This window comes from Cherax quadricarinatus, chromosome 47 (genome assembly GCF_038502225.1).
Source record: "Cherax quadricarinatus isolate ZL_2023a chromosome 47, ASM3850222v1, whole genome shotgun sequence".
NCBI lineage: Eukaryota > Metazoa > Arthropoda > Malacostraca > Decapoda > Parastacidae > Cherax > Cherax quadricarinatus.
Genome location: NC_091338.1, coordinates 24878515 through 24904800, shown reverse-complemented (window position 1 = coordinate 24904800; position 26286 = coordinate 24878515). Strand labels below are relative to the sequence as shown.

The 26286-nt window shown below is 43.1% G+C and overlaps 1 protein-coding gene across 1 annotated transcript; it reads right to left on the bottom strand.

The window, feature by feature from the left end:
• Positions 1-6726: 6726 nt before the first annotated feature.
• LOC128696578 (uncharacterized) lies at positions 6727-12683 on the bottom strand. The gene is made up of 3 exons (XM_053787902.2): positions 12490-12683; positions 9258-9751; positions 6727-7598 (listed from the first exon to the last, which is right to left on the bottom strand). The coding sequence occupies exons 1-3, from the start codon at positions 12681-12683 to the stop codon at positions 6727-6729; spliced, it is 1560 nt and encodes a 519-aa protein (XP_053643877.2).
• Positions 12684-26286: the final 13603 nt, after the last annotated feature.

Sequence of the window (26286 nt, the reverse complement as noted above, 5' to 3'; positions counted from 1 at the left end):
TGTAACCAGGCCTCATGGTGGCCTGATCAACCAGGCTGTTACTACTAGCCACTCGCAGTCCTACATACGAACCACAACCCGGCTGGTCAGGTACTAACTTTAGGTGACTGTCCAGTGCCTGCTTGAAGACAGCCAGGGGTCTATTGATAATCTTCTTTATGTATGCTGGGAGGGAGTTGACCAGTCTTGGGCCCCTGACACTTATTGTGTTGTTTCTTATCGTGCTAGTGGCACCCCTACTTTTCATTGGGGGAATGTTGCATCGTCTGCCGAGTCTTTTGCGTGATTTTCGTGTGCAAGTTTGGTACTAATTCCTCTAGGATTTTACAAGCGTACATAATCATGTATCTCTCCCTCCTGCGTTCTAGGGAGTACAGGTTGAGGAACTTCAAGCTTCCCCAGTAATTGAGGTGGTTTATCACAATTAAATGTGCCGTGAAGGTTCTCTGAGCATTTTCTAGGTCAGCAATTTCACCTGCCTTGAAAGGTGCTGTTAGTGTACAGCAATATTCCAACCTAGATAGAAAAAGCGACCTGAAGAGTGTCATCATGAGCTTGGCATCCCTGGTTTTGAAGGTTCTCATTTTCCATCCTGTCATTTTTCTAGCAGATGCGGTTGATACAGTGTTATGGTCCTTGAAGGTGAGATCCTCTGACATGATCACTCCCAGATCTTTGACAATACTTTTTCGCTCTATTGATTTGTTTTATACTCCGATGAAGTTTTAATTTCCTCAAGTTTTCCATATCGGAGTAATTGAAAGTTCTCATTTTTGAACTTCATATTGTTTTCTGCAGCCCATTTAAAGATTTGGTTGATGTCTCCCTGGAGTCTTGCAGTGTCTACAGTGGGGGACACTTGTCATGCAAATTCGGGTGTCATCTGCAAAGGAAGACACGGCGCCGTGGCTTATATCCCTGTCTGTCCGATATGAGGATGAGGAACAAGATGGGAGCGAGTACTGTGCCTTGTGGAACAGCTTTTCACCGTAGCTGCCTCGGACTTTACTGTGTTTACTACTACTACTCTGTGTTCTGTTTGTTAGGAAATAACAGATCCATCTACCAACTTGTCTTGTTATTCCTTTGTCACGCATTTTGTGGGCTATTTCACCAGGGTCACACTTGTCAAAGGCTTTTGCAAAGTCTGTGTACATTACTAGTGGTCCAGTAGTTGGGACAGACAGGGGCGACATGCTCTAAACCCATGCTGCCCTGTGTTGTGTAACTGATGGGTATCTAATGGGTGGTGATCTTGCTTCTTATAACCCTTTCAAAGATTTTTATGATATGGAACGTTAGCGCTATCAGTCTGTAGTTCTTTGCTATTGCTTTACTGCCCTCTTTGTGGAGTGGGGCTATGTCTGTTTTTTTAGTAACTGTGTGACAGCTCCAGTATCCATGCTCCATCTCCATAGGATGTTTAGGGCACGTGATAGGGGCTTCTTGCAGTTTTTGATGAAGACTGAGTTCTATGAGTCTGGGCCTGGGGGAGTCATTTTCGCCTTTTCAAAGTCATTTGGTGTCAGGATAATGTCTCTCTCTCATTTAGATCTTCGATTCAGTCTGGTTAGCGGCTCGCTAAAAACCTAGTTATGTTGGGACTTGAGTAGCTCACTCATTTCCTTGCTGTCATCTGTGTAGGACCCATCTTGTTTAAGTAGGGGCCCGATACTGGATGTTGTTCTCGACTTTGATTTGGCATAAGAAAAGAAATACTTTGGGTTTCTTTCAGTTTCATTTATGGCTTTTAGTTCTCGCGTTTCTTGACTCCTGTAAGATTCCTTTAGCTTCTGTTCGATGTTTGCTATTTCTTTGACCAGTGTCTCCCTACGTATTGCAGATATATTGGCCTCTTGTAGCCTCTGTTATTCTTTGCCTTCATCTGTATAGGGAGCGCCTTTCTCTAGTTTACATCTTCTCCTTTTCCTTAAGGGAATATGCCTTGAGCATACCTCAAGTGCCACAGCGTTAATTTGTTCCAGACATAGTCTAAGCAACATGGATACTAACCTACCTTCCCAGTTTATATTATTGATGACTTGGTTTACTTGTTCCCACCTTATGTTTTTGTTATTGAAGTTGAATTTGGTGAAGGCTCTCTCATGACTGTTCACATTTTGTCGGTCTGGGGCTCCCCGCATATATGTCTGGCCCTCTAATGTATTGTGATCTGAGTATATTGTTTTTGATATGACATTTCGTATCAGATCATCACTGTTAGTGAAGATGAGGTCCGGCGTATTCTCCAGTCTTGTTGGCTCTATTATTTGCTGGTTTAAGGAGAATTTGGTTCAGAGATTCAAATGCTCGTGTTGTGTGAGTTGTCATCTGAGCTGCCTCCTGGTGTTATCTCTGCTTCAACATTATTTGCTATATTCCTCCAATTTAGGTACCTTAGGTTGAAATCCCCCAGGAGCAAGATGTTGGGGGCAACAGCTGGAAGATTTTCCAGACAGTGGTCAATTTTCAAAAGCTGTTCCTGGAATTGTTGGGACGTTGCATCCGGAGGTTTGTATACAACCACAATGACCAAGTTTTGGTTCTCGATCTTTATTGTTAAAATTCCACTACATCAATTGAGGCATTTAGTAGTTCTGAGCAAATAAGTGACTCGGTGATATACAGGCCAGCTCCGGACCTTTTTCCTGTTCACTCTGGCAAATCTGTATAGGTTGTAACCCGTGGTCCATATTTCATTGTCCAAGTGATTCCTAATGTGGATCTCCATGAAACCTCCGACCATTGTATTTGACTCTGTAAGCAGTACACAAATGAAAGGTATTTTGTTCGTTGCTGGCTTTAGACCCTGTACTCGCCTAATTGTATTCACCTAATTGTGGGTGCAGGGGTCGAGACTCAGCTCCTGACCCCACCTCTTCACTGAACGCTACTAGGTCCTCTCTCTCCCTGCTCCATGAGCTTTATCATACCTTGTCTTAATTCCTGCCTCCACTACATCACTTGCTAGACTATTCCACTTCCTGATTACTCTATGACTGAAGAAATACTTCCTAACATCCCTTTGATTCATCTGAGTCTTCAACTTCCAAGTGTGATCCCTTGTTTCTGTGTCACCTCTCTGGAACACCATGTCTCTGTCCACCTCGTCTATTCCACGCAGTATTTTGTATGCCGTTATCATGTCTCCTCTAACCCTCCTGTCCTCCAGTGTCGTCAGGCCGATTTCCCTTAACCTTCCTTCGTAGGACATTCCCCTTACCTCTGGAACTAACCTTGTCGCAAACCTTCGTACTTTCTCTAATTTCTTGACGTGCTTGACCTGATGTAGGTTCCAGAATGGTGCCGCGTATTCCAGTATGGGTCTGACGTAGACGGTGTACAGTGTCTTGAACGATTCCTTACTAAGGTATCGGAATGCTATTCTCAGGTTTGCCAGGCGCCCATATGCTGCAGCTGTTATCTGGTTGATGTGTCCTTCCGGAGACGTGCTCGGTGTTATACTTACCCCTGGATCTTTCTCCTTGAGCGAGGTTTATAGTCTTTGGACGCCTAGCCTATACTCTGTCTGCAGTCTTCTTTGCCTTTTCTCGATCTTCATGGCTTTGCATTTGACGGGGTTAAATTCGAGAATCCAGTTGCTGAACCAGGTGTCCAACCTCTTCAGGACTCTTTGAAGCCCTGTCTGATAATTTTCTGATTTAACTTTCCTCATTAACTTCACATCGGCTGCGAACAGGGACACTTCTGAGTCTATCCCTTCCATCACCCATACTACCAATACCACCAATCCGAAAACATTCATCTTTGCAAATATACCACTGTGACCACAGTGGTGCCTATGCTAACCTTCCTATGGTGTAGAAACATGCCTAGTTGGATGAAACTTATTGCAGCTAGCTGGCCTAGTGGCTAATGTGACGGTCTGGAGTTTTGTAACTGTGATTGCGAGTTCAAACCCCTCCCGTGGTATGGTGCATAGAATTTGCATAGGCCTGGTTTCTGTTTGCTTTTTTTTGTGACTGCATTCCCTACTGGTGTGTGTATTCCTGTCTCATTTCTTTCTTCAGTACTAGTGCTAACAATGGAGCCTTCAGTTATTTCTGGAAATTTATCTTCACCATTTCTCGGGGCATTCCCTTGTGTCCTGTGGTATTGCTAATTTGCAACATTTTTTTTAGCATGTCCTTGTCTACACCTATTTTCCCACTAGAGCTCTTGTCCTCCTCCAGGCCACCATTATTTATTTCTTCATTCTTACAGCTACTGTCTGCCAGGACAACATTTGTACCAGGGACGATATCACCATCTAGCCAAGGTTTCTTTTTGTTTTCCCATCTGTTATAGAATTCTGCCATGTTTTTTATAAAAACCATTTTGATGTTATCTTTTAATACCAATGTGATTTTATTCGATAGTTCGGTTTCATTTGGGCATACCCAAAAACACTTCCCTGGTTTAATATTTCTTGTAGATGATTCCTGAATACCTGCACAAGGAGCGTGGCTCCACTCACCACAGAAATTGCATGTAATCCATGCAATAACCCGTTTGTTTGTTTGGTTGCAGACTACACTGGGTTTCATGATGTGATTTTATTGGTTGTTTTACTGTATGTTCTATTAAAAGCTTCCTTAAAGTGGAGATCTGTCTATTTGTATTGTATCTATTTTATCTGTATGTGTATGTATTTGGAGCAATCTTACCACTCTAATAGTTATTTTGTTTGGATGTTTGATAAGGCCACCTAAAACACCATAAGCATATGAATCCAGTCATTGGTTCACTTATTTCTAGACGAATCCAGACGAAATCCAGTCAGTGGATCACTTATTTTAATAAATCCGGTCGGAGATTTTTGAGCTAGCTCGTGAAAGGACCACTAGAATATTTAACAGAGTAATAATGTTCAGTTGATACAAAAAGTATAACATGCGTATTGGAGAAACCGGTGCTGGCACTCCTACTATGACGAACGGCCGGTGATTTCTGGCACTCCTACTATGACGAACGGCCGGTAATTTCTGGCACTCCTACTATGACGAACGGCCGGTGATTTCTGGCACTCCTACTATGACGAACGGCCGGTGATTTGTGGTACTCCTACTATGACGAACGGCCGGTGACCTCTGGCATCCTTTTTTACAGCGTGAAGTTTTGAGTACTTATAGATCACTGTATTTAGCTTTTCTAGATTTTCTTGTACCTCCACCACAACCAAACTGTATACGACTCGTATTTCAAAAGAAGAAATTTTTAATGTTCGTCACTGCACCACACTAAGTACCAATAATATAAACCATTCCACGGGCGGGGATAGAACCCGCGATCAGAGTCATACCACGGGCGGGGATAGAACCCGCGATCAGAGAGTCTCGAAACTCTAGACCGTCGCGTTAGCCATTACGATTTCGTGAGTCATACCAATAATATGTTACTGTTATTAACTATGGCAACACTGGCAAAAGGTTTCTCGATGATAAAAGACTTATATTGTTGTATACGTTCAATGACAACTCACAACTCGACACTCCATCGAAGACACGTCAAGACTCCAAGCGGACATCAACCAAATTGTCAAATGGGCCACTCAAAATAATATGAAATTCAATGAAGAGAAATTTCAACTACTCAGATATGGAAAACTTTAGAAAATTAATACTGTATCAGGGTATATGACAAATTCTAACCATATAATAAAGCGCAAAAGTAATGTGAAAGACCTGGGAGTAATAATGTCAGAGGATCTCGCCTTCAAAGACCACAACAATGTATCTACTGCATCTGCTAAGAAAATGATAGAATGGATAATGATAACCTTCAAAACAAGAGACGCCAAGCCCATGATTCACTTCAAATAGCTTGTGCTCTCTAGACTGGAATACTGCTGTACACTAACTGTCCCCTTCTAGGCTGGCGACATTGCTGACCTGGTGAGTGTACAAAAAACTTTCACGGCACACACAAGTACGATAAGGCACCTAAATTACAGGAACTGTTGAAATCCAGTGATTTGTATTCCCTGGAGCGCAGGCGAAATAGAGACATGATAATATACACTTGGAAAATCCTAGAGAGGATTAGTATCAAACTTGTACAGAAAAATCACTCCCTATGAAAGCAAAAGACTCTGTTGGAGATGTAACATTTCCCCAATGAAAAGCAGGGTCGCCACGAATACACTGAGACAACACATTAAGTGTCAGGGGCCCAAGACTGTTCAACTGCCTCCCAGCATACACAAGGAGGATTACCAACAGACCCCTGGCTGTGTTCAAGAAGGCACTGGAGAATCATCTAAAGTCAGTACTTGACGAGACGGGCTGTAGTTCGTACGTCAGTCTGCGTGAAGCCAGCAGTAACAGCCTGGTTGATCCACCATAAGACCTGGTCTCAGACCGGGTCGCGGGGGCGTTGACCCCCGAAACCCTTTCCAGGTATACCTGTTTCACATACTTCCCATTAGTGTGTTACTGGCCTAGGCCTAGTTTCCCTAGTGACCGGTAGATGGCAGGCCACCTAGGTCTATCCTCACGGCCTGTCCTCTCTCACTCTGCACACACCTGATCTTTCGTCAAGACCTACCCCCTATGGATTGGCTCCTTAGCCACCCTTTAACTGCGTCTGCCTGTGTACCCATTTATAAATAAACAGCACTAATCAATACTGTCTTGTGTTCAACCTCCAAGCTGCCCTGCTACGCTACCAGTCCACAGAAGAGAGGTAAAACACAAGTGATTTCCCACTTTTGTTCAGCAAGAGTGTTTAATTGAATATAGGTCTGACGCAAAGACGGCAATTTTTGTCCTTGAAACAACATTTGAGGTTCGTAGGACAATCGAAGTCACTGAAGCACTCGTCACGACAGAAAGGATCACCGAAGAAAAATCTGTGGTCTGGTTGTGTCTGACGAGCACGACGTCTGGTTGTTGCCTCGCTCACGCCTTCCTCAACTGCACGAACATCTAACAGAGTCTTCTTCAGCCACTCTTCCTGATTCTCCTCATTAATTGACCTGTTAGGCCGGCCTCGGGTTCGCTCCCAACGGTTAAACCGTGTCTCTTGACGAGAATGATTGTCGCCACGGTTTGGTGATCGTTTATGTCGGTTTTTGGTTCCTTCTTGTCGGCTTCGGCTAATCTCTGGTAAATCATCTTGATCTGTCTGGTTTACTGATCTGTTAGGGCGACCGCGGGTTCGTTCCCATCGGTTAAACCGTGTATCTTGACGGGCATCATTGTCTTCACGGTTTGGTGATCTTATATATCGGCTTTTGGTTCCTTCTGGTTGGCTTGGGCTAGTCTCGGGTAAATCATCTTGATCTGTCTGGCTGGTTGACCGGTTAGACCGGTCTCGGGTCCGCTGCCATTTGTTCAGGAGTGTTTCGTGGTTAATATCCTGATCCCTGGGGTTCGCTGATCGAGTGAAACGTCCATGAATTTCATCTCCTGAAAGCGATTTACTACCTCTGGTACCTTTGTCATCTTTTTGTTGGGTGACGTGTGCCTGTGTTTCTGTGGAGATGGTTGCGTGGTCTTCTAGGGGTTGTGAGGACCCAGCAGCTTCTGACCGGAGGCCTGGGAAGCCTAAAGAGCCTTGGTGAGGGCACAAACCTAGCTTTGTCGTCGGATGATTTACTGTTGAAGAAAAAAAAGGCATATTTTTATTAGTGTTCAGTGACTGTTCACACTAGAAACACATTGTGAGAAATGGTTAAGAAAAAAAGAGAAGTTGAAGAATGAGACACTTGTGCTGTACTTCTCTTCAATATTGATGAACTGGACATAACGATTCCAGGCTGAGGGATTGATTACCTCAAACTTCTCTTTTTCTACCGTTCTTCTTTGTATTAGACTGATGAAGCCACCGTGTGGCTAATTTTTTTTCTTAGAAAAGATTCCCATATATTGCACAAGTGTCTCATTGTTCAGCTAGGAAAACAAAATTGTTTCTTGAAAGGATAAGAGAAATTAATGCTGGCACAACAAAAATTTTAATTTGAAATTGAAATTATACTATATTACTCTGATCAAATTGTTACTGTCGGGTATTGTCTCTCAGACAGTTATTACAGTCACGAGAGAATGTGCTAAACCAGTAAGGGTGCTAATTAGGTCTCATCTCTAATTTAGTTTTTTTAATTAAAAAGAAGCAATAAACCTCTTCGGGGTCATAATACTAATAATAATGTTAATAAAAATAATCTTTAATAATAATAATAATAATGATGATAATAATCTTAATATATTTCTTTCCAGCAATATCCAGATAATGTAATTTGCATATAATAAATAATTGTTAGGCAGAAAAAGCCATTGCGGGAATGGTAGGCATTAAGATTCAATTTATAAAAAAAGATAAGTCGGCTTCCTTGGATCAAGGCATCAAGGCACCTGCCGTCGACTCTCAGAAAGGATTGGAAACCACTAGATGGGAAGCCGTTAGACATTCTTCCTGAAGGATGGTAACCAGGTAGTGTGTGCCTGGCTGGTGTAGCCCGACACGATAATTGCTTTTGCTGTCATGCAGAAGCGCTAAACTCGTAGTGCTTATTAAGTCCCTGGGGGATGAGATGTAATCAGATGTCATAAAAGACGGTAGCCTTAACTCTTAGATCAAGAGTCCTTCAACAGCGTCAGCGATCTATTCCCTGGTTGAGTGAAATCTGTTAGTAGTGAATGTAAGTTTGTGTGGTTGAGTGTAACAGTGTATGTAAGGTTGTGAGTGGTTGAGTGTAACAGTGTATGTAGGGTTGTGTGTGGTTGAGTTTATCAGTAGCATAAGTATGGTGAATGTAACAGTAGAGTAAGTAGAGTTGTGTAATTGAGTGTAACGGTAGTGTATGAAGGGTTGCGTATGGTTGAGTGTAAGAGTTAGTAGTGCATGTAGAGGTATGTGTGGTTGAATGTAGGAATCAATAATATGTGTTGAGTTGGGTTGGGTTTGCTTGAGAATAACAGTGGGGTCTGGCTGATTGTAACCGTGTATAGGGCGGTTGTGTTTGTGTTTGAGTGTAACAGGTAGTAGCTAGTGCAGGGTGGTTGTGGCTGAGTGTAACAGGTGGTGGTAGTAGTAGTAGTAATAGTAGTGAGTGCAGGGTGGTTGTGGAAGAGTGTAACAGGCTCTGTATTATACTAGTGGGGATGTGCCAAATCCATAGCGGTCAGAGTCTTGGGAACTGAGTGTCGGCAAGGAAGGGAAAGAATACTGCATATCCTTGAATGAATAGTCCTTGACTACTATAACTGTACTTCTCCACGCCCTCCCTTTCTTGAAGAGTAACAGATAAAACTAACCTTGAGGGGTGCGACAAACGGCAGAACATCCCACAAGGCAGCACTTGAACAGGCCGGGACAGTGGAAATCACTCTGACATTCAGCGACACAAGAGGCACCCCCGAACCTGGTAAAGCCGGTGTGAGCTCCAGCCAGGAGAGGACAAGAGCCTGATTTTCCTTGCACCGCTTCAGGCAGCCCTGGCGAACCCGCTGCACCGATGAGCTGTCCCGGGAATTGTCCTTGAAATTGCCCCGGGAATTGCCCCGGGAATTGCCCCGGGAATTGTCCTGAGAATGGTCCTGGGAACTGTCCCTGAAATTGTCCTGGGAATGTCTGAACACCCAGACCAAAGGAACCAGTTTGCCCAGCTGGGAGGATGAAGGCGCAGCAGGAACGAGTGGACTGACAGCACCTGCGATTGAGGTGCTGGTCAGACACAGAACACTGCTTGCATGCCTCCTCAGTGAAGAGTCCCAGAAAGTCCAGACTCTCTAGCAGTCCAGGAGCAAATCTGAAATAAATTAGAAAAATTAACAAGTCATAATTATGACAATTAGCAGCAGAATTAATACAGTAATTGTGACGTGTTTAACCCGCTTGGATAAGAAATAGTTTGGTTGGGAATGGGAAAGTCAGGTTCTGTCCAAGGAAGCGAAGTTTATCTTTACTCTTTGGATCAAGAGCCCTTCTCAAGCAGCAAGGCATCTCCCTCGAAGGGTGAAAATAATAACAAAACGGGTTCAACTCTTGTCCAACACACTTTTATATAGAAGTGTGTGTCATATGACTAATTACAGCTAGGAAAGAGCAGAGAATGTACCTTATTGTGAAGAAAAGGCAAGTGAGCCAACACAGGATATTGTAATAAGGGAAATTTTATGTTAAAAGTTACAACATATCGGGCAGGTTGGTAAATATGCTTCATGAACATGTCTCGGACCACAGCCATCTGGTGACCTGACTGGACTCTAGTATTGCCTCACCCTCACAGTTACTATTGATTAATTAAACCTGTGCTTTTAGTCCTCTGAATATATGGAGTGAACAACGTCCCAGGACAGAAAAGTTTCCCTTTTTCAAAGTTCAGAATGTTTGCTTAGATGTCATTTTTTTAGAACTTGTCAGTTTCACAAGTTTATCACAGGGTCATGTAGGGAATGCTGACGATAGTCTCAACCTACATACTATGAATCCTTCTGATCACCATTCTTCTTTGTATAGGACTGACGAGGCCAAGTGAAACGTTTCCTCAAAAAAAGATAACCAAGTGTTTCACATATGTCTAATTTATCAGCTTCTCAGTTTTCCGAGCCATTTGTCTACACTAATATCAGTAACTTTCTCAGAGGGTAAGGTAAGGTACCCAAGGATTGGCAGAGAGCATGCATAGTTGCTTTGTACAAAGGCAAAGGGGACAAAAAAAAGAGTGCAAAAATTATAGGGGTAGAAGTCTGTTGAGTATACCTGGTAAAGTGTATGGTAGAGTTATTACTGAAAAATTAAGAGTAAGATGGAGAATAGGATAGATGAACAAGGGGTTTTAGGAAAGAAAGGGGGTGGATGAGTTTGGTAGGGTATGTAAAAGAAGGAAATTAAAAGTGAATGTAGGAAAGAGTAAGGTGATAAAATTAAGTGACGAAGGATGGGTTGTCAGATTGGAGGAAGAGAGTATAGAGGAGAGTATTTAGAAGTGGATGTGTCAGCAGATGGGTCTATGAAAGATGAGGTGAGTGGAAAAAGGTTAGTGGTGCACTAAGGAGTCTTTGGAGACAGAGAACTTTATCCATGGATGCAGAGAATGTGAGGGGTGTGTGAGGCATGGGTGGTGAATGTTGCAACAAGGAAAAGGCTGAAGATAGTGGAGATGTCATTTCTGAGGGCAATGTGTGGTGTGAATGTAATGCAGAGAATTCGTAGTTTAGAAAATAGGAGGTGCGGGATTACCAAAACTATTATCCAGAGGACTGAAAAGGGGTTGTTGAGGTGGTTCGGACATGTAGAGAAGATGGAACAAAACAGAATGACTTCAAAAGTGTATAAATCTGTAGTGGAGGGAAGGTGGGGTAGGGGTCGGCCTAGGACTGGTTGGAGGGAGGGGGCGTAAAGGAGGTTTTGTGTGCGAGGGGCTTGGACTTCCAACAAGCATGCGTAAGCATGTTAGGAGTAAACGGAGACAAAAGGTTTTTAGGAGTTGACTTGCTGTTGGAGTGTGAGCAAGGTAACATTCATGAAGGGATTCTGGGAAACCGGCAGGCCGGACTTGAGTCCTGGAGTTGTGAAGTACAGTGTCTGCACTCTGAAGGAGGGGTGTTAATGTTGCAGTTTAAAAACTGTAGCTGTATAGCCCTTGTGGCTTAGCGCTTCTTTTTGATTATAATAATAATTTGAAACTGTAGTGTAAGCACCCCTCTGGCAAGACAGTAATGGAGTGAATGATCAAAGTTTTTCTTTCTCGGACCACCCGGTCTTGGTGGGAAACGGTCGATGTGTTAATAATAAAAAAAAAACTTTCTCATATTAAAAGAAGAGAAAGAGGAAACCCCAGAAGAAGAAAAAGAACAGTTTATTCGGATAAGCAACTCCAGAGGGCAATAACCCAAGAAAATCAAACAGTGTGGCTTGTTTTCTTCCCCAGGATGTGACCCACAACCGACGACTTGCCTATGCTTATCGTCTCGCCTATTGATTCACCCCGGGTACATACAGTAGAGCTGAATGCGCTATTAGGTGCCTGCTACACTACGAGTAAACGGAAACTTTAAATTGAAGAGCCAGTCATTGAGCACCCGACTCACGAAATCGTAATGAAACGTTTGCAAACAAACCATACCACGGGTGGGGATGGAACCCGCGGTCAGAGAGTCGTAACACTCCAGACCGACTCGTTATCCACAGAAATCTGATAAATGTGTTACAAATTGCCAAATACGGACATATAACATCATTAGAAGTATTATGTACGTTGCGTATTGCATTCAGTAGTAGTGGTATTACCTATGTTACCTTTGTGGCTCTGATAAACTTCAAAAACATTTGCTAGAGCATAAGATCTCTCAGCTTTTTATGAGAGATATCTTTCCCTTTCTTGAATCAGATCAGATTACCATCGTCCCAACAATCTCTCAGGCTTTATGTAACCTTCAAAGGTTTAGAGCTTTAACATGATTTTATTAACACCTGTAATACCACCACCAATAATAATTTAATCGTTGAGTTGCAAGTCATTGAAAGTATATAGTAAACAAATACCTTGTTTGTCCGGGGTGTGGGGGTGTTAAGGGCTGGGATGGAGGAGAGTCGTGCTGGCCTGGTGAGGAATCATGCTGTCGTTTAGACTGGACGGTGGTGGCGATATTTGTGGTGTTGGCTTTGTCTGGAAACTTGACCTGGGCGACAGCTAGCCCTACCCAGCACAGCACTAGTAACACAGTTAGTCCTGCCATCCTGAAAAACACACATTAATAACTCTCCTGGTCACACCTCCTAGCTTGTCAACGTGGTTTGATAAAATAAAATCACGTGTGGTATCCACAGGCTTAACTCTGTTTACCATTACTTTGTGTTTCATTGATTATACATCAGGAAAACGAATTAGTTGGGATACATTGAAAATCTGAGTGATGAAGAAATGGGCGTTGAACTATACACACAATTTTGTGTACAAGAGGAAAAAGGAAATTAGCTTACTGGCTATTTTCATACTAGGACGATATATTTACGATATTTTATGTGTAGGTGTAAATATCATGCTTGTTGTGTTTTGAGATGTTAATGTGGGACCTGTCAGCTATTTTCTTTTGTATTATTTATATTGAAGTTAGAATGAAAATCGCTCTATGAAAGCAAGACTCTGCAGGGGATCAGGAGATGCAACATTTCCCCAGTGAAAAGCATGGGCGCCACGAGAACAGAGACAAGTCAAGTGTCAGGGGTCCAAGACTGTTCAACTCCTCCCAACATAAGGGGGATTACCAATAGACCCTTGGCTGTCTTTAAGAAGGTACTGGACAAGCCCCTACAGTCAGTACCTGACCAGCCAGGCTGTGGTTCGTACGTCAGTTTGCGTGCGGCCAGCAGCAACAGGCTGGTTGATCAGACCCTGATCCACCACAAGATCTGGTCTGACACCGGGCCACGGGGGAGTTGACCCCCGAAACCCTCTCCAGGTATACTCCAGGAATATATTGATAAACTCACACAACAGATACCGTTCATTATACGTCCATATACCTGAAATGGATACCAGGTTCAAACCAAGAGCACTAGAAATGAGATCGTGAATATTGCACAGCTGCATCTGTTGCAGAGGAGGCTAGCATCTGTTGCAGAGGAGGCTAGCATCATGTTGCAGAGGAGGCTAGCATCATGTTGCAGAGGAGGCTAGCATCATGTTGCAGAGGAGGCTAGCATTATCTGTTACAGAGGAGGCTAGCATCTGTTGCAGAGGCTAGCATCATGTTGCAGAGGAGGCTAGCATTATCTGTTACAGAGGAGGCTAGCATCCGTTGCAGAGGAGGCTAGCATGTTGCAGAGGAGGCTAGCATCTGTTGCAGAGGAGGCTAGCATCATCTGTTGCAGAGGCTAGCATCATGTTGCAGAGGAGGCTAGCATCTGTTCCAGAGGAGGCTAATATCTCCTTCTGTTACAGAGGCTAGCATCTGTTACAGAGGAGGCTAGCATCTCCATCTGTTACAGAGGAGGCTAGCATCATCTGTTGCAGAGAAGGCTAGCATCATCTGTTGCAGAGGAGGCTAGCATCATCTGTTGCAGAGGCTAGCATCTGTTGCAGAGAAGGCTAGCATCATGTTGCAGAGGAGGCTAGCATCTGCATCTGTTGCAGAGGAGGCTAGCATCTGCATCTGTTGCAGAGGCTAGCATCTGCATCTGTTGCAGAGGAGGCTAGCATCTGCATCTGTTGCAGAGGAGGCTAGCATCTGCATCTGTTGCAGAGGCTAGGATCTCCATCTGTTGCAGAGGAGGCTAGAATCTCCATCTGTTGCAGAGGAGGCTAGGATCTCCATCTGTTGCAGAGGAGGCTAGGATCTCCATCATCTGTTGCAGAGGAGGCTAGGATCTCCATCATCTGTTGCAGAGGAGGCTAGGATCTCCATCATCTGTTGCAGAGGAGGCTAGGATCTCCATCATCTGTTGCAGAGGAGGCTAGGATCTCCATCATCTGTTGCAGAGGAGGCTAGGATCTCCATCATCTGTTGCAGAGGAGGCTAGGATCTCCATCTGTTGCAGAGGAGGCTAGGATCTCCATCTGTTGCAGAGGAGGCTTGCATCTCCATCTGTTGCAGAGGAGGTTAGCATATTCATCTGTTGCAGAGGAGGCTAGCATATTCATCTGTTGCAGAGGAGGCTAGCATCTCCATCTGTTGCAGAGGAGGCTAGCATCTCCATCTGTTGCAGAGGCTAGCATCTCCATCTGTTGCAGAGGCTAGCATCTCCATCTGTTGCAGAGGCTAGCATCTCCATCTGTTGCAGAGGCTAGCATCTCCATCTGTTGCAGAGGCTAGCATCTCCATCTGTTGCAGAGGAGGCTAGCATCTCCTGTTGCAGATGAGGCTAACATCACCATCTGTTGCAGAAGAGGCTAGCATCTCCGTCAATGATAGGAGTGAAGAAGGCGAAATAGAAATGGAAAAACAGAGATAAAGGGGCAGAATGGAATGAGGGGGAAAAAAAAGCATAACGGAGGGATAAGGTGGAATGAAAATAAGTAACAATATTATGGTGATGTACTGCACATAAGAGGAAATTCAGAAGACAAATAAAAAAACCCAGATATGGCAAAAGTAATTAGTGTTGTGTTTACGTGGGTTAGCAATGTTAAGAGTACACGTTCACAGTGTGTAGTTTGGATTCAGCTAAAAGCTGTCTCAACCAAATTTATTTACGTCTCCGCTTAGAAATAAATAAAATATTTAAGGAAGAAAATATTACTGGGATCATATTCAAACACACACACACACACACACACACACACACACACATATATATATATATATATATATATATATATATATATATATATATATATATATATATATATATTAATATATATATATATATATATATATATATATATATATATATATATATATATATATATATATATATATATATATATGTATATATATGCCTATGAGCGCCATATTGCTATATCGTGGAAGCTTTATACTTGCAGGTGGCAAAAAGCGTGGTTAATTACATTCTTGAGAGGAAACAGTAAAATGCCTAGATACTGTCCCATGTTTCAACAACACAATAACTCGACACATTGACAGAATGTCAATAAACATTCTCTGTTAACCAGTCATTCATATAATTAGTTCTACTTATTGTAAATAGACCGAGACAACAGATATTGCAGATGAGGCTAATCTTTTGTTAATGCTCTTTACTTATTCCTGGTAAAACATTTGTTTCTAGTTTAGTAGATATCTTTATGGGATCTAATGAAATTGACTGGGCTGACGGTGTGGGATATGTATCACTGCAGCCATGTCACTGTCAGAGAAGCATTAATGATTTGTGGGTCACAACAGGAAAGCCGCCCCATCTGTTAATTTTTTGAAGCCGAATTACTGCAGAATATCAAACCTATTGGATTAAAGTGATAATGCGTTTGTACGACTTTTTCACTTTCTGGGACACCAGCTGAGGCAAATGTTCAATTTTTTTTTCTAGCAAATTAAATAACATTCCAATAACTTTGAAGTAGTGTGGAAGTCACTTTATATTTCTTGGATAAATTGGTTATTGAAAGTGATTAGCTAATTAATTTCATTATTTACTAAACAAACACACACACACACACACACACACACACACACACACACACACACACACACACACACACACACACACACACACACACACACACACACACAGAGGCGATATGTGTACCACTAACAACAATCAATGCAACTATCGAAACGGGGAGACTATCTGAGGTATAGAAGACAAATGTAGTCCCAATTTTTAAAAACATGAAACAGACACGAAGCATTAAACTACAGACCAGTGTCACTGACATGTATAGTATTCAAGGTCATGGAGAAGATTATCAAGAGAAGAGTGGTGGAGCACCTAGAAAGGAATGAGCTTATCAGTGACAACCAGCACGGTTTCAGGGATGGGGAAATCCTGTGTCACAAACTTACTGGAGTTCTATGACAGGGTGAAAACAGTAAGACAGGAGAGAGAAAGGTGGGGAGCTTGCGTTTTCTTGGACTGCAAGAAGGCTTTTGGCAGTTTCACACAAGAGATTACTGCAAAAGTTGGAGGACAAGGCAGGTATAACAGGGAAGGCACTGCAATGAAGCAGTGACTACCTGTCGGGAAGACATCAGCGAGTCATGGTACGTGACGAGGTGTCAGAGTGGGCGCCTGTGATGAACGGGGTTTCTCTAGAACCGGTGTTGTTTCTGGTGTAAGTGAATGGCATGACGGAAAGGATAGACTCAGAAGTGTCCCACTTTGCAGATAATGTGAAGTTAATGAGAAGAATTCAATTGGATGAGGACCAGGCAGAAGTACAAAGGGATCTGGACAGGCTGCTGACCTGGTCCAGAAATTGGCTTCTGAAGTTGAACTTCAACAAGTGCAAAGTCATGAAGATTGAGGAAGGGCAAGGAAGACCGCATGTCATTTATCACATGTCAGACATTGCGTCATCATGGGACCTTGATACAAAGAATTCTTCAACACTTGTCCAACCTTTGGACGAAGACCTGCTTAGACTAGTGGAGGGTACCACTATGACCCCGCCTCCTGCTTCCACTAACATGACTACAGTATATAACCCACGTCTACTGCCATATGCTGTACATTCTAAAAGATTGATGGACTGAACACATCGACTCCAGGCTGAGGGATTGATTACCTCAAACTCCTCCTCTCCTTACACCTTTCTGCTTTGTACTGGACTGATGAAGCCACTGTGTGGCGAAACGTTTCGTCAATAAAGATTCCCATATGTTGCATAAGTGTCTCAATCTTCAACTTGTCGGTTTTTTAAACCATTTATCACACCGCAGACGGAGTACAGTCAAGGGGGCCAGAGATTACAAACCTCACTCAAAGAAAAGGATCTTGGGGTGAGTACAACAACGGGCACATCTCCTGAGGCGCACATTAACCAGATAACTGCAGTAGTACATGGGCACCTAGAAAACCTAAGAACAGCATTCCGACATCTTAATAGGGAATCGTTCAGGACCCTGTACATCGTGTATGTTAGACGCATATTGGAGTATGCAGCACCAGTTTGAAACCCACACTTAGCCAAGCACGTAAGGAAATTAGAGAAAGTGCAAAAGTTTGCAACAAGATTAGTCCTGGATCAAAGCGGCATGTCCTACGAGGAGAGGTTAAGAGAAAAAGACCTGACGATACTAGAGGACAAGAGAGATAAGGTGGATATGATAACGACATATAAAATACTGAGAGGAATCGACAAGATGAACAGAGACGGAATGTTCCCGAGATGGGACACAGCAACAAGGGGTCACAATTTGAAGCTGAAGACTCAGATGAATCACAGGGATGTTAGGAAGTATTTCATTAGTCACAAAGTTGTCAGGAAGTGGAATAGTCTGGAAAATGATGGCAGTATCTATACATAGCTTTAAGAAGAGGATTGATAAAGTTCATGGAGTAGAGGGAGTGACTAGTAGCACGAGTAGGACGGGAGAAACCAAACTTTAAAAGAGGGGACTACACAGACCTGAGTAATTTCCTGCATGAGGCACAGTAAGAAAGGGAACTGTGGGGGGAAAAAACAGTAAATAAAATGATGGAATAGGTGACCACAAAATGCAAGGAGGCGGGGGAGAGGTTCGTGCAGAAGGACAACAGAAACAATGGGAAAACAAGAACGAGTCCTTGGTTCACCCAAAGATGTAAAAAGGCCAAAGGCTAGGGAATGAAAAAATTGTATAAAAGACAAAGAACACGGGAAAATAAGGAGATTAATCGAAGAGGCAGAAGCAAATATGTATGGATAAGGAGGGAAACCCAGGGAATTTTGAGAGTGACATATGTGATAAATGGTTTAAAACCGACAAGTTGAAGATTCAGACACTTATGCAACATATGGGAATCTTTACTGAAGAAACGTTTCGCCACACAGTGGCTTCATCAGACCAATACAAAGCAGAAACGTGTAAGGAGAGGAGGAGTTTGAGGTAATCAGTCCCTCAGCCTGGAGTCGATGTGTTCAGTCCATCAATCTTGTAGAAAGTACAGCATATGGCCGGAGAAGTGGCTTGTATACTGTAGTCAGGTGAATCAAAGCAGGAGGAGGCGGGATCACAGTGGAACCATCAACTAGTTTAAGTCCTCGTCCAAAGGTTGGACAAGTGCAAAGGTATGCTGCAAGAGTAGTCCCAGTTCTAAAAGACATGCCCTACAGGAAGAAGTTAAGGAAAATCATCCTGACGACAATGGAGGACAGGAGGGACTGGGGAGATGCGATAATGAAACAAAATACTGAGAAGAATTGACAAAGTAGATAGGGACAATGTTTCAGCGATCGAACACAACAATGAGGTCACAACTGGAAACTGAAAACTAAGATGAGTCATAGGGATATTATCAAGTATTTCTTCAGTCATAGAGTTGTCAGGACGTGGAATAACTTGGAAAGTGATGTAATGGAGACAGGATCCATACATAGCTTTAAGACGAGGTACAATAAAGCTCATGGAGCAGGAAGAGAGTGAGCCTAGTAGCAACCAGTAAAGAGGCGTGGTCAGGAGCTGTGGATTGACCCCTACTACCACAAACAGGTGAGTACACACACACATCAAGACAAAGTTTACAGACTGCAGAAGCTAGAGTATCCTGAAAGGATAAAACAAAAAATTGGATATCAAAAGATAGGGTGCAGAGACAAGGAAATTGAGGATGGCTGGTCTGAGGAGGAATGGGCAGAAAGGTTCAATTGCAAAATGGAACAAGAGTGGGAAGAATGGCTAAACGAACTTTGCAATACAATGGTGGAGAAGATATCTCCAGTGAGGGAGAGGGAGATATGTATAGTTGCTAAGGCAAAGATACAGAGGCTGGTGGAAGAACTGGAAGTGCTTAAGCAAGATATAAAGACATGGACCGAAAGGAGCAAGATGGTGGAACCAGGAACATCAGAGGACAGTGAGGAGGCTGAAGAAAGGGAAAAAGCTAAGAGGTCCCTTACAGAAGTGATATCAGGCCACCAGTGTCCTGGAGATAAGGGAAACAACAAAGGGGATACTTAAATTTAATACAGAGATGTGGAGGAAAAAACTGGGAAGATGAGAGGAAAAGGTCAATAATTATTCATGGGATTTAAGAGGCTGCAGGAACAACCAATGATGAAAGAAGATATATTGAGAAAAATTAGTTAAATCAGATAGCATCATCACAATAACAGGAGAGAAGGACGTGTCCCAGCTAACCAATTTTTATAGAATTGTGGGTTATGCAAGGGAAAATATTTGCCCAGTCAAATTAACATTAAAGACAGAAGTTTGATGGAACAGGATCCAACAACAAAATCCATTGTTAAAGGATTTCAGTGAATATCAATGAGTGTATCTCGACTGCAACAGAACACCAAAAGAACATGAACAACTGAGAGTGAACATAAGAAGACATCAGTGGAAGGAAAGAGAGACTGGGCAGGCACTGACAAACAAAAAAGATCACAAAGGCTCACAGGCCTCCCCCTTAACCATTACCACCCTATATCAACCAAACTCAATAATCAGAAACAAGATACACTCCACAGCCCGTCCCCTCCTCCCAGCACTAATACCACCATCACAACAGCTCTTTCATGATATCCCGCCAGTCTTCCACACCCCCAGTCTGCACCAACCCCTCCAACATTACAGAATACAGAACTGAAAATGAAACTGAAGCTATGGTACACCAACACAGATGGAGTAAACTGTGGTATGGGAGGTACTCAAACTTACGACATTGAGTTCGATCCCTACCCATACCGTGGTTAGTTTGCAACTGGATTATTACGATTTCGTGGGACAGAAGGAACAAATATGAGTGAGAAGTAGGAAGAACGAATCATTCAGGCATCCCCGGACATCATGACACTCAGAGACAATGCTCACTGGAATAATAACAGATGCAATCTTTCCAACTGGATATCAGATCCTGAGGAAAGATGGAGGGAGCAGAGGGGAAGGAGGAATTGAACTGCTCATCAAAAACCAGTGGAGTACTGAGATGGGAGGACCGAACAGAGGGAAAGCAGATGACTTCATAGTAGTAACACTTATGATTGTACAACATGCCACTGAACAGCAAGAGACCAAGAAGAAAGCATTATGAGAGCAATGGTGGATACACTAACCGAGGTGGCTAAAAGAGCCCACATGGGTAGGGGAAAAAAAAATACTCGTTATGGGAATTTCAGTCATATGGAAATTCACTAGGAAATCCTAAAGCCACATGAGGAACCAGAAATGTGGAGGGCTAAAATGCAGTATTGGCAAACTTCATGTACCAACATGTTAGGGATACAACTAGAGAGAGAGAGAGAGAGAGGAGAGGATGTACCAGCAAGGCTGGACCTCGTATTCACCTTGAACGGTTCAAATATAGGGGATATTACACATGAAAGGCCTCTTGGCGATAATGATCAAGTGGTATCGAGTTTCGTATACCTTGTAGAGTTAACAGTAGAGAAGCCAGGTATGAGGTAATTCCTGCATGAGATGCAGTGGGAAAGAGAACTAGAGGGAAAGACAGTAAATGAAATGATCGAACAGATGACCACTAAGTGCAGGGAGGCAGAGGATAAATTTATATCCAAGGAATCAGAAAAAATGGAAAACCAGAGTAAGCCCATAGTTTACCTGGATGCGTGAAGAGGCCAAAGCCAAGTGTGCTAGAGCATAGAAAATGTATAGGAAGGAAACGAATCGAGAAAACAAGGAGATGAGCAAAAGGAACAGAAACAAATGTGCATGGATAAGGAGAAAGGCCCAGCAACAATATGAGAATGACATAGCGTCAAAAGCCAAATCTGATCCAAAACTGTTATACATTCACATCAGGAGAAAAACAACAGTCAAGCACCAGGTAATCAGGCTGAGGAAGGAAAGGGGGACATTCAGAGTGACCAGGAAGTATGTAAAGAGCTTAGCACAAGAGTTTGAGAAGTATTCTTAGTAGAGACAAAAATGCTTCAAGCAAACAGAGGCGGTATGGTGCACCAGCAAGTTGTAGATATACTGAACATAACCAAGGAGGAGGTGAAGATCCTGGTAGGTGAACTAGATACCTCGAAGACGGTGTGTCCAGAAAACGACTCTCCAAGGGTTCTATGAGAGAGAGCAGATGAACTGTGAGTGACGCTAGGATCATCTTCAATAAATCCATCGAAACACGGCAACTGCCTGAGATATGGAAGAGGGCAAATGTAGTCCCAGAGAAGCAGCATTTAACTATAGATCAGTGTCACTGACAAGTATAGTATGTACAGTCATGGTGAAGATCAAAGAATGGTGTAGCATACAGAAAGCACGACTTCAGGGATGGGAATTCCTGTGTCACAAATCTACTTGAGTTCTACAAAGTAACAAAAGTAAGAAGAGAGAGAGAGAGAGGGATGGGTAGATTGCATCTTTTTGAACTGTAATAAGGCTAACGACAGAGTACCACACAAGAAGCTGGTTCAAAAACTATGAAATACTTGAGAGGAAGGAAACAGCGAGTGTTGGTATGTAATGAGGTGTCAGACTGGGCGCATGTGTCGAGTGGGGTTCCACAAGGGTTAGTCCTAGGTCCAGTGCTACTTCTTGAATATGTGAATGATATGACTGAAGGAATATATTCAGAGGTATCACTGTTTGCTGATGATGTGAAACTAATGAACAGAATATAAGCGGACGAGAATCAGGTAAGACTACAAGGTAATCTGGACAGGCTACAAGCCTGGTTCGACAAATGGCCCCTAAATTTTAAAGCCCACAGAGTGCAGTCATGAGGCTTGGCATCAAAGAAGACCGCAGATTGAGTACAGGCTTGGAGATAAAAGACTGCAAACCTCACTTAAGGAAAAAGATCTTGGTGTGAGCAAATACCAAGCACATCTCCTGAGGAGCACATCAGCCAAATAAACGTTGCAGCATATGATCGCCTGACAAACATGAGAATATCATTTCGACATCTAAGTAAGGAGCCATTCACAACACTGTACACCATATACGTCAGGCCCAATTTTCAGTATGTAGCGTCAGTATCGAACCAGTACCTGGTCAAGCACATCAAGAAATTGAAGAAAGTGCAATAGTTTACAACAAGACTAGTCCCAATGATATGGGATATGTTATATGAAGAGAGGTTAAGGGAATTCAACATGATGACACTAGAGGATGGGGGGGATAGGGAGGACATGACAATGACATAAAATATTAAGAGGGATTTTACCAGGTGAATAAGAATAGAATGTTGCAGAGATGGGACACAACAACGAGTCGTCTCAACTGGAAGTTGAAAACACAGATGAGTCATAGAGATGTTAAGAGGTACTTCTTCAGTCATAGTTGTCATGAAGTGGAACAACCTGGAGAGTGATGTAGTGGAGGCAGAACTCATACATAGCTTTAGGACGAAGTAAGATAAAGCTCATGGAGCAGAAAGAGAGTGGACCTAGTAGCTACCAGCGAAGAAGCGGAACCAAGAGCTGTGAATCGACCCCAGCAACCATAAATAGGTGAGTACACATATGAGGGGTGGAGCACCTAGAAAGGAATAACATACAAAAGACAACCAGGAAGGCTTCAGAGAGGCGTAGTTAGATTACATTGTCCTGGAACGTAATAAGACTTTCAACAGAATACCGCACAAGAGACTGGTACAAAAGCTTGAGAATCAGGCAGGAATAACAGGAAGAATACTGCACTGGATCAGGGAATACCTGCCAGGAAAGAAACGAGTGATGGTACGTGACGAGGTGTCGGAGTGGACGCCTGTGTCAAATAGGTTTTCTCAAGGACCAGTTCTTGGGCTGGCGCTGTTGTATATGTGAATGATATGACGGAAGGGTTAGATTTAGAGGTGTCCCTGATCGCAGACGACGTGAAAATAATGAGAATACAATCAGACAAGGATCAGGAAAGATTAAAAGGGGATCTGGACAGGCTGTAAGCCTTGTCCAACAAATGGTTCGTAAGGTTTAACCGCACCAAATGCAAAGTCATGTAGCTTGGGGAAGGACAAAGAAGACCGCAGACGGAGTACAGGCTCGAGTGTCAAAGGCTGCAAACCTCACTTAAGGAAAAGGATCTAGGGAGTTATTATCATAAGCACATCCCTCGAGGCGCACATCAGCGAAATAACTACTGGAACATGTAGGTGCCTGGTATCGGCATCTAAGTAAAGCGTCATTCACGACACTGTACACCATGTACGTCAAGCCCATTTTGGAGTATGTAGCGCCAGTATGGAACGCACACCTGGTCAGGCACGTCAAGTAATTAGAAAAAGTAAAAAAGATTGCAACAAGGCTGGTTCTGGAGCTTGTAACAACACTAGTCCTGGAAGACATAATAAGGACCTGAGAGGAACAGGTGAACAGGGCCAGTGTGTTTCGAGAGATGGAGCACAGGAACAAGGTGACACAACTGGAATCTGAAAACTCAGATAAGTTATAGGGATGTTAGGAAGTATTTCTTTAGCATAAGAGTTGCAGGAAGTGGAACTACCTGCAGAGTGAAGTAGTGGAGGCAGCTTCCATACATACTTTTAAGAAGAGGTACCACAAGGCTCTTGGAACCGGAAGTGTGTGCACCTACTAGCGACGAGGCGGGACCAGGATCTGTGTATTGTCTTCTGCAACCACAAATAGGTGAGTACATCACTCCACTTCATCTTTCTTCCTTCCCTTGCACACAGCATCCACCACCACCTCTCTTCCTTCTCCTGCACTTACAACACACATCATATCTACTCTTAACAGGATTGCTTAACCACAGTCCACCCAAAAGTCTAAGACTCCTACTGTATGCAGCAATTCCTTGCTGAGGACATGTCAAGCCAACTGTGTGCCGTGAGAACAGTAAGGAGAGTGATGGTGGCTTGTGTGCGCGTGTGCGTGCGTGTACTCACCTAATTGTGGCTACAGGAATCGAAACAGCGTGTGTGCGTGCACGTGTTTGTGTGTGTGTGTACTCGCCTAGTTGTGGTTGCACAGGTCGATTCGCAGCTCCTGGCCCCGCTTCTTCACTGGTCACTACTAGGTCACTCTTCCTGCTCCATGAGCTTTATCTTACCTGTCCTTAAAGCTATGTATGGATCCTGCCTGCACTACATCACTTCCCAGACTACTCCACTTCCTGATAACTCTGTGACTGAAGAAATACTTCCTAACGTCCCTGTGGTTCATCTGAGTCTTAAGCTTCCAACTGTGACCTCTTGTTGCTGTGTCCCATCTCTGGAACATCCCGTCTCTGTCAATCTAGTCGATTCCTCTCAGTATTTTATATGTCGTTATCATATCCCCCCCTCTCTCTCCTGTCTTCCAGTGTCGTCACTGTGTGACGACACTGGCAGAGTGCATGATTTAATAATAATCTTCATCTTTGCAAGTACATAATACAACTTATACAGACCATAGCTGACGTCAGTGACATGCCATATAGAAAGCCCCTGGTTATGCAGAACATTTCGGGCAATTTGGGTTAATTTTGTCCCCAGGATGCGACCCACACTAGTTGGCTAACACTCGAGTACCCATTTGACTGATGGATGAACAAGGGACAGAAAATGTCTTATGGAAACACGCACTAGTGTTTTCCACCAGTACTGGGGATTTAACCACGGGCCTCAGTGTCAGATGAACCGAGCTATGTCTTCATCTGACTGTGATATTGCTGCTTCCTAGGTCTGGGGTAGGTAAATGACCACAGTTAGCTCTGATATAACTATTAAAGAACGATAAATCTAGGAACAATGAGAGTAAAGAGAAAAAAACAAGTGTGGAAAAATACGTGGCGGAATTGGAAAACTGTAAGAGAAGCAGCGAGCACTTATTAATAAATATAACTCTGTATTTTATGTTTAACATTTAATAAAACTTGTACATTTTTCAAGTAACAGATAAGTTAACAGATCATGTTCCCTGACAAATTCCCATCAATTTAGAAATATCACAATTATCAGAGAGAAAGTTAAGAGAAAATGTGTGTGAGAGGAACCAGACTGAAACACCTCACTTGTGTGCCACGTTACTACACTTATTGATTTTCCTCGAATGTGTTTTTATAAATGCAAACTTAAATGTAATACTAAAATTTATCTAGACAAATCTGATCGACCTATTTTGCAACCCATCAAAAAATTATTGATATTGCAATATTAGCTTAAATGCTAGGAGGTTTGGACTGTATCACTGTTGCGCGACCCGGGAAAGGCATCCTAGTGTCACTTAAGCCTAGACCTCTGTACCTCAATATACTCAAAAGGAATAGCGCAAGGGCTAGCGTATTCGCCAAATGCATTTACATATAAGCGTTGAAGCTGAGAAGCCAGTCAGAGAAGCATTCACAGAAGCCAGTCAGAGCAGCATTCACAGAAGCCAGTCAAAGCAGCATTCACAGAAGTCAGTCAGAACAGCATTCACAAAGTCAGTCAGAACAGCATTCACAGAAGCCAGTCAGAACAGCATTCACAGAAGCCAGTCAGAACAGCATTCACAGAAGCCAGTCAGAACAGCATTCACAGAAGCCAGTCAGAACAGCATTCACAGAAGCCAGTCAGAACAGCATTCACAGAAGCCAGTCAGAACAGCATTCACAGAAGCCAGTCAGAACAGCATTCACAGAAGCCAGTCAGAACAGCATTCATAGAAGCCAGTCAGAACAGCATTCACAGAAGCCAGTCAGAACAGCATTCACAGAAGTTAGTCAGAGCAGCAGAACAGCATTCACAGAAGCCAGTCAGAACAGCATTCACAGAAGCCAGTCAGAACAGCATTCACAGAAGCCAGTCAGAACAACATTCACAGAAGCCAGTCAGAACAGCATTCACAGA

Excerpts from the sequence above, each read along its gene's own strand:
- LOC128696578 (XM_053787902.2), bottom strand. The coding sequence starts at position 12,683 with ATGGCAGGACTAACTGTGTTACTAGTGCTGTGCTGGGTAGGGCTAGCT. Across the intron at positions 9,752-12,489 it reads CCACACCCCGGACAAACAAG|ATTTGCTCCTGGACTGCTAG; the intron begins GTATTTGTTTAC and ends AATTTATTTCAG. Across the intron at positions 7,599-9,257 it reads CGTTTGTCGCACCCCTCAAG|TAAATCATCCGACGACAAAG; the intron begins GTTAGTTTTATC and ends TTTCTTCAACAG.